Here is a 16,479-nt window from a genome sequence, read left to right on the forward strand (position 1 = left end):
GGATGGGGGAGGAAGGATTAGATAAAAGACACTCACCCAAGCAAGGAAATGTATGCTATGTTGATTTATACGAAGTGTCAATGAGAGAGACCTCTTACTCCTGATTTCTCACCCCTGATTTTAGTACTAATTGCTAGTATCTTAACTGAATAGATTACAAATTAGAAAGGCTTGAGCCAGCCCTATAAAATGCTATTATTCTTATGCTAATGATTATTATTATAATCTTAGTAAGTGGTAATATACCTTGCTTCTCATGCTAGTACATGTGCACACATGCATACACATACATTATACATACATTTTACACATTGTAGGCTCTTTTATAACAAAGTTTAAACCACTATGGTAAAGGAGATAGCCATAACAGAAGAGATGGGCAGTGTGGGCAGGGAGAGGTACTATTTGTTGACTGCCCACCATGTGCCATATACTCTGCTTGGGAACTTTTCCTGTCTTAGCTCATTTAACCCTTACCACACAACCTGTGAAAGGTAAGTGCTGTTATTATTCCTGTTTTACTTATGAGGAGACCAGGGTTGAGAGAAGTAAAATAAGATAATCAGATTATATCACTCTCCTGCTGCTTAAATTTCTATAACAATTGTCCCTTCTCCAGAAGATAAATGTACTAACTCCTTATCTCAGTCCCTAGGCTGTATTCTGGCAACTTCCCTACCTTCATCTCAGACACTTTCTCCCCCTATACACACACCTCTTGCAGTAGATGTTCCAGCCACACTGACCTTTTTTCAGTTCCTCTAATGTGTCATGTCCTTTTCAGTTCCAGGGCCATTGCTAATAGTATTCTCTCTGCCTGAAATACTCTACTCAGTGTCTATCTGCTACCCACCAGCTACCTCCTACATATTCTCCAGGTCTTAGCTTAGATGTCACATTCTCAGGTTCTCAAGGAAGCTTTCCCTGACTGCCCCCTTGACTATGGTGCCCCTCAGAATATGTTAGAACCCTTTGGTGTGTCTTTCCATTGTAATCTGCATCTCATCCATATTATTCATCACTTTGTTTTACACGTGTTGAGGGTCTATTTTCCTCATTAGAGGAAGCTTCTTCTCCACAGACTGTCCTGTTCTCTGCTCTATCTCTAGCAGCTAGTACAGTGGCTGGCATGTGATAGACGTTCCTTAAGTATTTGTTGAATAAATGTATCATTAAGCCCTCTATAATTGGTACAGAATCAGTGCACAATGAATACAATTAAACTATAAATATAGTTGTTATTCATATTGTCTAAGGGCAAATAGCTAGTCAGAGGCAGAATTAGGAATTATTCTCTATCTGAATCTAAAGCTAATGTTCCTTTCATAATATGGTTCTGCACAAATGGGTTCTAGGCCCAGCACTGCCACAGACTGGCTGTATGAATCAGAGTGAGGCACTGTATCACTCTGAATCTCAGTTATCCCTTTTGTAGATTGAGGTAGAGATAGTGAAATTTAGAGTGCTCTATATATCATCTCAGTTCAGTTCAGTCGCTCAGATCAGATCAGATCAGATCAGTCGCTCAGTCGTGTCCGACTGTTTGCGACCCCATGAATCGCAGCATGCCAGGCCTCCCTGTCCATCACAAACTCCCGGAGTTCACTGAGACTCACGTCCATCGAGTCAGTGATGCCATCCAGCCATCTCATCCTCTCGTCCCTTCTCCTCTTGCCCCCAATCCCTCCCAGCATCAGAGTCTTTTCCAATGAGTCAACTCTTCACATGAGGTGGCCAAAGTACTGGAGTTTCAGCTTTAGCATCATTCCTTCCAAAGAAATCCCAGGGCTGATCTCCTTCAGAATGGACTGGTTGGATCTCCTTGCAATCCAAGGGACTCGCAAGAGTCTTCTCCAACACCACAGTTCAAAAGCATCAATTTTTCGGCACTCAGCTTTCTTCACAGTCCAACTCTCGCATCCATACATGACCAGAGGAAAAACCATAGCCTTGACTAGACGAACCTTTGTTGACAAAGTAATGTCTCTGCTTTTGAATATGCTATCTAGGTTGGTCATAACTTTCCTTCCAAGGAGTAAGCGTCTTTTAATTTCATGGCTGCAGTCACCATCTGCAGTGAGTCGCTCAGTCATGTCCAACATTTTGGGATCCAATGGACTACAGCACACCAGTCTTCCCTGTCCATCACCAGCTCCTGGAGTTTGCTCAAACGTGTTTCTCGAGTCGGTGATGACATCCAACCATCTCATCTCCTGTGGTCCCCTTTTCCTCCTACCTTCAGTCTTTCCCAGCATCAGGGGCTTTTCCACGAGTCAATTCGTATCAGGTGGCCAAAGTATTGTAGCTTCAGCTTCCGTTCTTCCAATGAACATTCAAGATTGATTTCCTTTAGGATTGACTGGTTTGATCTCCTTGAAGTCCAAGGGTCTCTCAAGAGTCTTCTCCAATACTGCAATTCAAAAGCATCAATTCTTTGACGTTCAGCTTTCTTTATGGACCAACTCTCACATCCATACGTGACTACTGGAAAAACCATAGCTTTGACTAGACAGACCTTTGTTGACAAAGTAATGTCTCTGCATTTTAATATGCAGTCTAGGTTTGTCAGAGCTTTTCTTCCAAGGAGCAAGCACCTTTTAATCTCACGGCTGCAGTCACCATCTGCCGTGATTTTGGAACTCAAGAAAATAAAGTCTGTCACTGTTTCCATTGTTTCCCAATCTATTGCCATGAAGTGTTGGGACCAGTTGCCATCATCTTTATGTTTTGAATGTTGAGTTTTAAGCCAGCTTTCTCATTTTCCTCTTTCACTTTCATCAGGAGGCTCTTTAGTTCCTCTTTGCTTTCTGACAAAAGGGTGGAGTTATCTGCCTATATGAGGTTATTGATATTTCTCCCAGCAGTCTTGATTCCAGCTTGTGCTTCCTCAGTCTGGCATTTGCATGATGTACTTTGCATATAACTTAAATAAGCAGAGTGACAATATACAGCCTTGATGTACTCCTTTCCCAATTTGGAAGCAATCCATTGCTGCATATCTGGTTCTAACTGTTGCTTCTTGACCTGCATATATGTTTCTCAGGAGGCAAGAAAGGTGGTCTGGTATTTCCATCTCTTAAAGAATATTCCAGTTTGTTATGATCCACATAGTCAAAGGCTTTAGCATAGTCAGTGCAACAAAAGTAAATTGTTTTTTCCAGAATTCTTTTGCTTTTTCTATGATCCAATGGATATTGGCTATTTGATCTCTGGTTCCTCTGCCATTTATAAATCTGGCTTGTACATCTGGAAATACTCAGTTCACCTACTGTTGAAGCCTTGCTTGGAGAATTTTAAGCATTACTTTGCTAGCACGTGAGATGATTGCAATTGTGCGGTAGTTTGAACATTCTTTGGCATTGCCTTTTTTTGGGATTGGAATGAAAACTGACCTTTTCCAGTCCCGTGGGAACTGCTGAGTTTTCCAAATTTGCTGGCATATTGAGTGTAGCACTTTCTCAGCATCATCTTTTAGGATTTTAAATAGCTCAGCTGGAATTCCATCACCTCCACTGACTTTGTTCATAGTGATGCTTCCTAAGGCCCACTTAACTTCACACTCCAGGAGTCTGGCTCTAGGTGAGTGATCGTACCATCGTGGTTATCTGGGTCATTAAGATTTTTTTTTTATAGTTTTCTGTGTGTTCTTGCCACCTCTTCTTAACACCTTCTGCTTCTGTTAGGTCCATACCATTTCTGTCCTTTATTATGCCCATCTTTGCATGAAATGTTCCCTTGGTATCTCTAATTTTCTAGAAGAGATCTCTAGTCTTTCCCATTCTGTTGTTTTCCTCTATTTCTTTGCATTGATCACTGAGGAAGGCTTTCTTATCTCTCCTTGCTATTCTTTGGAACTCTGCATTCAGATGGATACATCTTTCTTTTTCTCCTTTGCCTTTTGCTTCTCTCTCTCTCTCTCTTTTTTTTTTTTTTTTTTTTTTTTTGACAATTTATAGGGTCTTCTCAGACAACCTTTTTGTATTTCTCTTTCTTGGGGATGGTTTTGACCACAGCCTTCTGTAAAATGTTATGAACCTCCATTCATAGTTCTTCAGGCACTCTATGAAATCTTATCCCTGGAATTTATGTGTCACTTCTACTGTATAATCATAAGGGATTTGATTTCGGTCATTCCTGAATAGTGTAGTGGTTTTCCCTACTTTCTTCAATTTAATTCTGAATTTTGCAGTAAGGAATTCATGATCTGAGACACAGTCAGCACCCAGTCTTGTTTTTGCTGACTATGTAGAGTTTCTACGTCTTTGGATGCAAAGAACGTAATCAATCTGATTTGAGTGTTGACCATCTGGTGATGTCCATGTGTGGAGTTGTCTCTTGCATTGTTGGAAGAGGGTGTTTTCTATGACCAGTGCATTATCTTGTCCAAACTCTGTTAGCCTCTGTCCTGCTTCATTTTGTACTCCAAGGCCAAAACTGCCTTTGATTGAGTCTCTCCTGCAGAGTCACGGATCAGCAGTGGCCACCATGGGGACAGGGGCTCTGGCTGCAACAAACCTAGAAGGTGCTGTGTGTGGCATAACTCTTCTTGAAGGAGGTTGCCTTTAGCCCCATCATAGAACCACCAAGCAGATGGCCCCAAAACTAGAAAACAATTATATCAAAGAAGTTCTCACACTGTTGCAAAAGTTGTAGGGCCCACAACAGATTCCCCAACCTGGATTTCTGGCAAAGGGACTGAGACTCTAGGGAGCCCTGAGTAATCTAGAGGAAAAGAATAGAAGTCTAGATGTGAGGGGCTCCAAATAGTGGATTAATCGACAAGGAAAAACCATTATCATCCCTCTGTAAGGTAGTTGAGCAGATATCCCAAGAACACTCAATATGTTTATTATGCCCTTTAGCCTGGTAACTCCCATCAGGCCATGTGGAATAGTGGGTGGCATTAGAGAGCCCTGAGTTCAAACGCCAACATCCCATTTACTAGCTCTCTTGTCTTGGGCAACTTACCATCCCAAACCCCCAATTTACTTTTTTACAAATGGGATAATAACATCCATCCTTTTAACCTTTCCTAAGGTAAAAGCAATATAATAACTTGAAAAGAAATTTTTGAATATTGAAAGGAAAAAATCCCCCTATCATCAGCTACCCACTAACATAATTCTTTCTGTGGTTCTGTGCCATTGAGGGTCACTTTTTGAGGCAGGAGCCACAGGCAGTGTTAATAAAGGAGAGAGAATGAAGAAAGAAACAGGCTGAGGTCAGAGGCCAGGGTGTGGATCAAGAATAACCATGGGATGGATGGACTGAGGCAGATGAGAAAGCCAGCTAGAGAGGTAGAATAAAGGAGATACCTAATCTGAGTAATAGATAATGGTTAGACAGAACTTGAGAACCAGAAAGTAGAGAGCAAGTTGGAGGACAACAGTGTGCCCTAGAGTGGCTTCCTTCCTAAATTTTAAGGCTCTTTCACTTAGGCAGGCTTCAGTGGTCCCAAAGAGCCTTGAAACTGTACTCTTGTCAATTTTGTTTAGTCACATGCATGTGTATTTTGAAATTGCATCTTAGTGTATATACGTTCTTATTTTTTTACTGAGTATCTTCAACATTTTCTGTGTCACAAGTCTTAATAATGATTCTTTTTAGTATCTGCCAAACAGTCCAATTTCACTTGTAGTCCAGAAAACATACCCATGTGTATTAACTTTTTGCTTCTTTAACTTATTTCCTTAGAATAAAGTGGGATTACCGAGCACGATGGTATGCATCTGTGAATTAACAACCAGAAATAGGCTTTATTTTTCTAAGGAAAGAAATGAACTGCAGTTCTTCCCATCCCCTGCCTCTTCTGGAACTGATGAGGAGACCCTATAGAGTTGTGTGCTCCAATATGAGAGCCATTATTCCCATGTGACTGTTAAAATTTAATTTTAATTGATTAATTAAAATTAAACAAAATTCAAAATTCAATTCCTCACTTGCATTAGCTATATTTTGAATGCTTAGTAGCTACATGAAACAGAAGACATTAAGAAGACATGGCAAGCATACACAGGCGAATGGTACAAAAAAGATCTTAATGACCCAGATAACTATGATGGTGTGATCATTTACCTAGAGCCAGACAACTTGGAGTGTGAAGTCAAGTGGGCCTGAGGAAGCATTACTACAGAAAAAGCTAGCAGAAGTTATGGAATTCCAGCTGAGCTATTTCAAATCCTAAAAGATGATGCTGAGAAAGTGCTGTACTCAATATGCCAGCAAATTTGGAAAACTCAGCAGTGGCCACAGGACTGGAAAAAGTCAGTTTTCATTCCAATCCCAAAGAAAGGCAATGCCAAAGAATGTTCAAACTACTGCACAATTGTACTCATTTCACATACTAGCAAGGCAGTGTTCAAAATCCTTCAAGCCAGGTTTCAACAGCACATCAACTGAGAACTTCCAGATGTACAAGCTGAATTTAGAAAAGGCAGAGGAATCAGAGATCAACTTACCAACATCTGATGGGCCATAGAAAAAGCAGCAGAATTCCAGGAAAAAACATCTACATTTGCTTCATTGACTATGCTAAAGCCTTTGACCATGTAGATCACAAGAAACTGTGGAAAATCCTTAAAGGGATGGGAATACCAGGCCACCTTACCTGCTTCCTGAGAAACCTGTGTAAGGAGAAGAGACAACAGTTAGAACTGGATATGGAACAATGTACTGGTTCCAGATTGGGAAAGGAGTAGGTCAAGGCTGTATGTTGTCACCCTCCTTATTTAACTCACATACAGAGTACGTCATGGAAGATGGCAGACTGGATGAAGCTCAAGTTGGAGTCAAGATTTCCAGGAGAAATACCAACAACCTCAGATATGCAGATGACACCACCCTAATGGCAGAAAGCAAAGAAGAACTAAAGAGCCTCTTGCTGCAAGTGAAAGAGGAAAATGAAAATGCTGGCTAAAAACTAAACATTCATAAAACTAAGATCATGGCATCTGCCACTTCATGGCATATACAAGGGAGAAAAGTGGAAGCAGTGGCAGATTTTATTTACTTGGGCTCCAAAATCACTGTGGATGGTGACTAGAGCCATGAAATTAAATGACACTTGCCTTTTAGAAGGAAAGCTATGACAAACCTAGTCAGTGTATTAAAAAACAGAGACATTACTTTGTCAACAAATATCCATATAGTCAAAGCTATGGTTTTCCAGTAGTCATGTATGGATGTGAGATTTGGGATATAAAGAAAGCTGAGCACTGAAGAATTGATGCTTTTAAACTGTGATGTTGGAGAAGACTCTTGAGAGTCCCTTTGACTGCAAGGAGATCAAACCAGTCAATCCTAAAGGAAATCAACCTTGAATATTCATTGCAAGGACTGATGGTGAAGCTGAAGCTCCAATACTTTGGCCACCTGATGCGATCTTACTCATTGGAAAAGACCCTGATGCTGGTAAAGATTGAAGGCAGGAGTAGAAGGGGACAAGAGAGGATGAAACGGTTGGATGGCATCACTGATTCAATAGACATGAGTTTGAGCAATCTCCGGGAAATAGTGAAGAAGATGGAAACCTGGCATGCTGCAGTCCATGGGGTCATAAGGTGTCAGACATGGCCGAGGGACTGAACAATAACAAAGCTACATGTGCTTGGTGGCCACTGTATTATAAAGCATAGGTACAGAAGATTTCCTCCATTGTAGAAAATGTATTGGGTAGTGCTTATCTAGAGTTTTTTTTGTTTTGTTTTGTTTTTCCGGATGTTGTGTTATGAGACTTTCCTGTTCATTGGGACTGTTTAGCACTTCTGTCTCATGTCCACTAAATGCTAGTGGTACTCTCCCTTGAATTAATCTACCAGCTAAAACCTGACCCACATTTGCGAATGTTCCATCAAGGAACTCAATCACCCACATTTGAGACTCACTGAGCTTTTATGTTAGAAGAATCCCCTACCTTTGTGGGCATATCTTCAGGTTGCTTCTGCCTAAAGAGAGGGAAACTTAGAAAGATGACTTAACAAGATAGCCCTGGCTCAGGGCCTAACTCTGTACTCCATTCTCCCTTTCCTTCTTCCTCCTGCTGATCTGTTTCCTCCATTTGGGGGACTGCAGGAACAAGACCCTGCAGATGGAAAAGATCAAAACCCGTTTGAAGGCTGAGTTTGAGGCCCTTGAATCAGAGGAGAGGCACCTGAAGGAATACAAGCAGGAGATGGACCTCCTGCTACAGGAGAAGATGGCCCATGTGGAGGAACTCCGACTCATCCACGCTGATATCAATGTGGTATGTGGCTGGCTGCCTGAAGCCTATTTCTGGGCACTTTGCGGAGGAATAGGCTGTAGTGAGTGCTGTGACCTCTCCTCAAGATGTGACTGTGGCCAACTTACGGGAGTAGACATCAGGCTGTGGTGAAATGGAAGAATCTAGGAGTTCTGAGATCCAGCCCTGGTTCTGTCACTGATTGTGTATCACTGGACAAGTTCCTTCTCTCTGGGCCTCATTTTCCCTCTCTGTGCCATGAGAGGGATTCAGCCACTTCTGAGATCTTATTCAGCTCTGATGTGCTCTGATTCTGGGAGTCTGGGAGTTGAGAGCTAGCCTTGGGGAAAAGCAGAGCAGGCAGATGCCTCTGGTGGTGGGGTTGGGTGGGGGGACTGAGCAGGCAGATGCCTCTGGGGTCCAACTTAAATTTAGGGCTCCAAAGCTTTCAACTAGGCCAAACAAATCATCTTTGCCAGCCTACAAAGCTGGGGCTCCCTCATTTGAGTCTCTCTTTTGGAGACTCTTAGAATGTGGGGAATGAACTGCCTGCTAAGGTGATAGGTTTCCCACTTTTTAGAGTTATTAAAGCATAGTCTCGATGATCACCTGTCTGGGCAATGGTACTGGTGATTCCTTCACCAGGAGGGAGATTGGAGGTGCTGATCTGTAAGGCTCTTCCCAACCCTTAGATAATGAGAAATAGTTTTGTTTTGTTTTTAAATTACATTTGAAGGAGCTAAGTTTCCATTCTTGGGAAACTCATTTATCTGTCAATATTTCTTTCCTGATATTGCCAGGCCTAGGATCTTAAAGAAAATATGAATGCAATTTGGATAATAGTTACTTGGGATTTTCTGTGTCACAAGATCACAGGATATGAGGGTCTTATTAAGAGTTGGTAGTTCTGCTACCAGCTAACCAAGGATAGAGATAAAACAAGTTATGAATCACAAAGGGGCTGAAAATCTGGACCAGTGGATCTCAAACTTGAACATGCCTCATAAGTCATCTAGAAGTCCTATTAAAACACAGATTGTTGGACTCCACCCCAGAATCTCTGATTGCTTATATATGGGGTGGTATCTGAGAACTTGCATTCCTAATGAGTTCCCAGCTGATTCTGCTTATCTGGTAACTGCATTTTGGGAAACACTGATCTAGGAGAAGGGCCACCGGCCTGGGAGACAGAAGCCCTGAGGCTTTTCCTAGACTTTGCTCCTAAGAAGCATTTCTCTGAGGAAGTTCCTTCTTCTCTCTGAGTCTCAATTCTCTGACCTGTAAAATGGTGGTGGTGTGTGTACTACATGAGTTCTAAGGACCATTCCACCTTTAAGGTTCTATATTTGAATAATAATTACCAGTTATTGAGCTTTTGGGGGCTTCCCTGGTGGCTCAGCAGTAAAGAATCTGCCTGCCAATGCAGGAGGTGTGGGTATGATCCCTGGGTCAGGAAGATCCTCTGGAGAAGGAAATGGCAACCCACTCCAGTATTTTTTCCTGGGAAATCCCATGGACAAAGGAGCCTGGTAGGCTACAGTCCATAGGGGTAGCAAAGAGTTGGACACGACATAGCAACTAAACACCAGCAAACAAAACTGAGCCTTTACTTTGTGATAGCCCCTATACTGAGAGCTTATATTAATTCAATCACTGAATCTTCACCAACATTGTATGAGATAGGTACTATTATTATCACCATTACATAGATGAAGAAACTGAAGCTTGACAAGAGTCACAAAGAATATGTGGTGGGTTGAGGAGTTGATCATAGATTGGTCTGTCTCTGGAGCCTGTGCTTTTAACCACTCAGCTGTAGAGCCTCACTGAGAATCTTGGAGTTTTTTTTCTGTGTGCCTACCTCACTCTGTGTTCCAGATGGAAAACACTATCAAACAGTCTGAGAATGACCTAAACAAGCTGCTAGAGTCTACCCGGCGGCTACATGATGAGTATAAGCCACTGAAGGAACATGTGGATGCCCTGCGCATGACTCTGGGCCTGCAGAGGCTCCCTGACCTATGTGAAGAGGAGGAGAAGCTCTCCTTGGAGTAAGCTGCCTACCTCCTGTCCCTGCAACACACACACATGTGCGCACACACACACATATGTATATATACACACATAAAGCCTGTCATAGCCCCAGGCCAGTCAATGGCTGACTTATTGCATTACCTTGGGTAAGTCTCTGTGTTGGGCTGTTAGATGATTAGACTAGAATTACTAGACGGCTTTCAAAGTTCTTTGTGCAATTTTGAGAATATAGGACTATGTCTATGACTTTATGTGTCTGTGTGTCTGTGACTCTTAAGATCTAGAAGTCAAGTCAAGGTCTATAAGAGGTGTCCAGAAACCTTTGAAAATACAGAAGGGTGAGCTTTCATGGCCTCCAGGGACTAGCTTAGAACTTTATCTTAAGATTCAGAGTTAAGAATTAGGCTTACTTTAAAGAGAAATAAAGTTCAATTCAGTAGAAGGAAGCAAACTTCCTTAAGGTAGAGCAGGTTGCCTGTGGAAGTGATGAGCTTCTTATTCCTACAGGTATGTCAGCAGAGGCCTGAGGACACTTAATAGGAATGCTGCAGAGGAACTTGGGATGGAGGGTAGGCAAATGCCCTTTGAGAACTTAGATAGCCCTGTGATTTCTTGATTTTCCTGAGTCTGTCAGAGCCAAGGATCAGGAAGATTACCTTTCCCAACAGACAGTGGGCTTAGTATGCATGGAGAAGAACCTTGTGCTGGAGAGAGTGCAGGAACTTTCTACAGTGAGCCACAGCCCAACCCTCTTTATTCTGTAGCATGGAGTCCTTAAGAGGGGTAAGATTATCCTTGCTTTCAGAATGATCCAGCTAGTGTCTCTTTTCTCCAAAGTTACTTTGAGAAACAGAAAGCAGAGTGGCAGACAGAGCCTCAGGAGCCCCCGATCCCTGAATCCTTGGCCGCCGCAGCCGCTGCTGCCCAACAACTCCAAGTGGCTAGGAAGCAGGACACTCGACAGACAGCCACCTTCAGGCAGCAGCCCCCACCTATGAAGGTGAGTGAGCTGTGTATTGACTGTGGAGGAAGCAAGGTATCCTCAAGCAGCCCCACAGAAGGTTGGGTCTGGGGCTTTGGTCTTATTTGGGGTCTTTCTAAAACAGCTTTTGTTTGGGACACAGAAGAAAGGGTCGTGCATGCTAGAGGAGACCCACTGGTCTTGCCTTGTATTCCCAGAAGAGTTAGAATGGGGGAATGTCAGTGGGCTCTGCTAAAGTATAATTTTCAAAAAGCTAGAAACATGACTTAGAAAATATATAGTGAGTGTATATCACTAATGAGGGAACAAGCAGCATTACAAATCTAGGGTTCCAGAAGCCTTAGAGGAACAGATAATTATATAGTCAGGAAAGGAAAGGAATGCTGAAATAAGTTTGCAGTGTTAAATCCAGAAATGGTTACTGCCCTATAGAGCAATAAAACTGTAATCTTTGTGATTACCTTTTCTATGAAACACACATAATTTGCATCTATACTGGGCAAAAAACATTTTTGCCTTGTGAACATTAAGGCCAAGAATCTGGACCTTGATCAATAGTAAATAGTCAAATAGTATACTATGTAATGGAGCAGTATTTATACTCAATTAAACAGAATAGAGAGCCCAGAAGTAAACCCTCATACCTACGTTCAATGTCTTCAACAAGAAGGCAAGACTACACAATGGAGAAAAGACAGTCTCTTCAGCAAGTGGTGCTGGGAAAGCTGGACAGCTACATGTAAAAGAATGAAATTAGAATACTCCCTCACACCACACACAAAAGTAAACTCAAAATGGCTTAAAGACTTAGATATAAGGCATGATACCATACAACTGCTAGATGAGAAGATAGGCAAAATATTCTCTGACATAAGTCATGCCATTGTTTTCTTAGGTCAGTCTCCCAAGGCAATAAAAGTAAAAGCAAAAATAAACAAATGGGACCTAATCAAACTTATAAGCTATTGCACCACAAAGGAAACCACAAACAAAAATGAAAAGCAACAATATGAACTGGAAGGAAATATCTGCAAATGATGGGACAAAGGCTTAATACCCAAAATATAAAAATAGCTCATAAAATCAACAACAAAACAACAAGCAATCCCATCAAGAAATGGGCAGAAGACCTCAATAGACATTTCTCCAAAGAAAATATACCAATAGGCACATAGGCCAATAGGCACATGAAAAGATGCTCAACATCACTAATTATTAGAGAAATGCAAATAAAAACTACAATGAGGCATCACCACATACTGGCCAGAGTGACCATCATTAAAAATTCTACAAGGGTTCTGCTGACCACTGCCAAAGACAGACCTTCTAATTATCTGTTGCAATCCAAGGAGGCCTGTCCACGTGGCAGGCAATACTGAGGTTCCACTGAGTCAGAGATCTCCACTGTGTTCTTGCACACTGGCTTTTGGAACTCAAGTAAAGGCCCTTTCATTTTGGGTGAAATTCCTCTTGGTAGATTAGACCTAGGCTGGTCTTTGGGGAGAGATCAAGCGCTGAGCTTTTGGAGTGGGAGTACTGAATCCAACATCCTAGACTACCAGAGAACTAACATGAGGGAGTATCAAATAGTGAGAACTCACACAAAGGAAACCACTTGAATACAAGACCGAGCATCACTCAACCAGCAGTAGCACCCTGTGCAGGATGCCTCATCTAAATAACAAACAAAACAAAAATACAAACCCAATCATCAGCGGACAGGATCACCACCTCACTCAGCCTTGTCCATCACAGGAAAAAAAATACAAACAAAAATTCAGCACCAGTATCACCCTATATGAAGCTTACACAAACCACTGGACAAACTTTAGGAGGACAGACACAAAAAGGAAGAAAGAATTCAAAGAAAATGAGAAAGAAGGGAAAGAGACACGTGTACCCCAATGTTCATCGCAGCACTGTTTATAATAGCCAGGACATGGAAGCAACCTAGATGCCCATCAGCAGATGAATGGATAAGAAAGCTGTGGTACATATACACAATGGAGTATTACTCAGCCATTAAAAAAATACATTTGAATCAGTTCTAATGAGATGGATGAAACTGGAACCTATTATACAGAGTAAAGTAAGTCAGAAAGAAAAACACCAATACAGTATACTAATGCATATATATGGAATTTAGAAAGATGGTAACAATAACCCTGTGTACGAGACAGCAAAAGAGACACTGATGTATAGATCAGTCTTATGGACTCTGTGGGAGAGGGAGAGGGTGGGGAGATTTGGGAGAATAGCATTGAAACATGTATAATATCATGTATGAAACGAGTCGCCAGTCCAGGTTCGATGCACGGTACTGGATGCTTGGGGCTGGTGCACTGGGACGACCCAGAGGGAGGGTAGGGGAGGGAGGAGGGAGGAGGGTTCAGGATGGGGAACGCGGGTATACCTGTGGTGGATTCATTTCAATATTTGGCAAAACTAATACAATATTGTAAAGTTTAAAAATAAAATAAAATTTAAAAAAAAAAAAAGGAGAAAGAAAGGAGACCTCAAACACAATAAGTTAAAAAAAAAAAAATAATGAAAAGACAGAGAAATACTACACAATGAAGGAACAAACTAGAAACACAGAAGTCCAAATAAATGAAGAGGAAATAGGCAAATTACCTGAAAAATAATTCAGAATAATGGTAGTAAAGATGATCAAAAACCTTGAAAACAGAATGGAGAAAATTCAAGAATCAATTAATAAAGACCTAGAAGAATTAAAGAATAAACACACAGAGACATACAACACTACTACTGAAATTAAAAATAGAAGGAATCAATAGCAGAATATCTGAAGCAGAAAAGCGAATCAGTGAGCTCAATGGTGGAGATAAAATGGTGGAGATAACCTCTGAAAAGCAGAATAAAGTAAAAAGAATGAAAAGAACTGAGGATAGTCTCAGAGATTTCTGGGACATTATCAAATGCACCAAATTCGAATTATAGGGATCCCAGAAGAAGAAAGGGTATGCGAAAATTTTTGAAGAGATTATAGTTGAAAATTTCCCCAACATAGAAAAGAAAATAGTCAATCAAGTCTAAGAGGCACAAAGAGTCCCATAAAGGATAAACCCAAGGAGAAACATGCCAAGACGCATACTAATCAAACTGACAAAGACTAAACACACAGAAAGAATATTAAATGCAGCAAGGGAGAAGCAACAAGTAACATACAAGGGAAACCCCATATACTTAATAGCTGGTCTTTCAAGTGAAACTCTGCAGGCCAGAAGGGAATGGCAGGATATATTTAAAGTATTGAAACAGAAAAATATATACCAAGATTATAGTACCTGGCAAGAATCTCATTCAAAATTGATGGAGAGGCTCCAGGGTGCAGCACCAGTGGGCGTGGCTGGGAAGAGCTGATCTTCTCCCTCCCAGGGAGATCTCCCTCATTACAGGCATATTCTTTACCAGTTGAGCCACCAGGGAAGCCCAAGAATACTGGAGTGGTTAGCCTATTCCTTTTCCGGCAGATCTTCCTGACCCAGGAATTGAACCAGGGTCTCCAGCATTTCAGGAGGATTTTTCCAGCTGAGCTACCAAGGAAGCCCAAAAGGTTGGATTATATAGTCTCTATTGCTCTGTTTTCAAGTTCACTAATCTTCCCTTTGTCATCTCCATTGTGCTATGGATCCCATCCAGGGGCAGTCCTAAGATGGCAGAGGAATAGGATGGGAAGATCACTTTCTCCCTGACAAAATCATCAAAAGATCATATGAACCCTGAGCAAATTCCACAAAACCACTTCTGAACGCTGGCAAAGGACAACAGGCACCCAGAAAGGCGGCCCATTCTCTTCGAAAGGAGATGTTTTATCATCAGTGCTGTATGGATGGAGAAGTCTAGAGGCTACTCTAAGAATAAGACTGAAAGCCAGAGCCAGGTGGCTTAAATCTAAAACTTGAGAACACCAGAAAACTCCTGACTCCAGGGAATATTAATCAACAAGAGCTAATCCAAAAGCCTTATACTTACACTGGAACCAGGCTACACCCAAGAGCCAACAAGTTTCAGAGCAAGACATACCAAGCTAATTCTCCAAGAATCCAGGAACATAACCCTCAACATTAAAATACAGGCAGCCAAAAGACACACCAAACCCACAGACATAAAAACTCACTAGTGGACACTTCACTGCACTCCATAGAGAATAGATTCAGCTCCACCAACCAGAACACCAATGCAGGCTCCCCTAACCAGGAAAACCTGGCAAGCCACTCGTCCAACCCCACTCACAGGAAGTAACCTCTACAAGAGGAACCACAGACTTCCAGCATACATAAAGGCCACCACAAACACAGCAATCTAAACAAGATGAAAATAGAAATATTCATCAGGGAAAGAAACATGACAAATGCCCAACAAATGAAACAAAAGAGGAGGAGATAGGGAGTCTACCTGAAAAAGAATTCAGAATAATGATAGTAAAAATGATCCAAAATCTTCAAAACAAAATTCAGTTACAGATAAATAGCCTGGAAACAAGGATTTAGAAGATGCAAGAAATGTTTAATAAGGACCTAGAAGAAATAAAAGAGTCAATAAATAATGAATAACACAATAACTGAAATCAAAAGCACTCTGCAAGGAACCAACAGTAGAATAACTAAGGCAGAAGATAGGATAAGTGAGGTGGAAGATAGAATGCTGGAAATAAATGAAGCACAGAGGAAAAAAGAATCAAAAGAAATGAAGACAACCTCAGAGATTTCTGGGACAATGTTAAACGTCCCAAAATTCGAATCATAGGAGTCCCAGGAGAAGACAAAAAGAAAGGCCATGAGAAAATACTTGAGGAGATAATAGTTGAAAACTTCCCTAAAATGGAGAAGCAAGAAGCCACCCAAGCCCAAGAAACCCAGAGAGTCCCAAACAGGATAAACCCAGGGCAAAACACCCTAAGAAACTTATTAATAAAATTTAAAAAGATGAAACACAAAGAGCAACTATTAAAATTTAAAAAGATGAAACACAAAGAGCAACTATTAAAAGCAGCAAGGGAAAAGCAACAAATAACACACCAGAGGATTCCCATAAGGATAACAGCTGATCTTTCAATAGAAACTCTTCAGGCTAGAAGGGAATGGCAGGACATACTTAAAGTGATGAAAGAGGAAAACCTACAACCCAGATTACTGTACCCAGCAAGGATCTCATTCAAATATGAAGGAGAAATCAAAAGCTTTACAGAAAAGCAAAAGCTGAGAGAACTCAGCATCACCAA

At 41.3% G+C, this 16,479-nt stretch overlaps 1 protein-coding gene across 4 annotated transcripts in view; it reads left to right on the forward strand.

Annotated features, from left to right (window-relative positions):
* ZC4H2 (zinc finger C4H2-type containing) overlaps positions 1–16,479 on the forward strand; it is a 75,872-nt gene that overhangs the window by 39,901 nt on the left and 19,492 nt on the right. For 3 of the 4 annotated variants that reach the window (XM_070784866.1, XM_019956368.2, XM_070784867.1), the window contains 3 exons: positions 8,071–8,242; positions 10,097–10,269; positions 11,090–11,252. In XM_070784866.1, coding sequence (XP_070640967.1) covers positions 8,071–8,242; positions 10,097–10,269; positions 11,090–11,252 — 508 coding nt within the window. The remainder of the gene's footprint in view (positions 1–8,070; positions 8,243–10,096; positions 10,270–11,089; positions 11,253–16,479) is intronic. The other variant, XM_019956369.2, reaches the window with a different exon arrangement.

This window comes from Bos indicus, chromosome X, assembly GCF_029378745.1.
Source record: "Bos indicus isolate NIAB-ARS_2022 breed Sahiwal x Tharparkar chromosome X, NIAB-ARS_B.indTharparkar_mat_pri_1.0, whole genome shotgun sequence".
NCBI lineage: Eukaryota > Metazoa > Chordata > Mammalia > Artiodactyla > Bovidae > Bos > Bos indicus.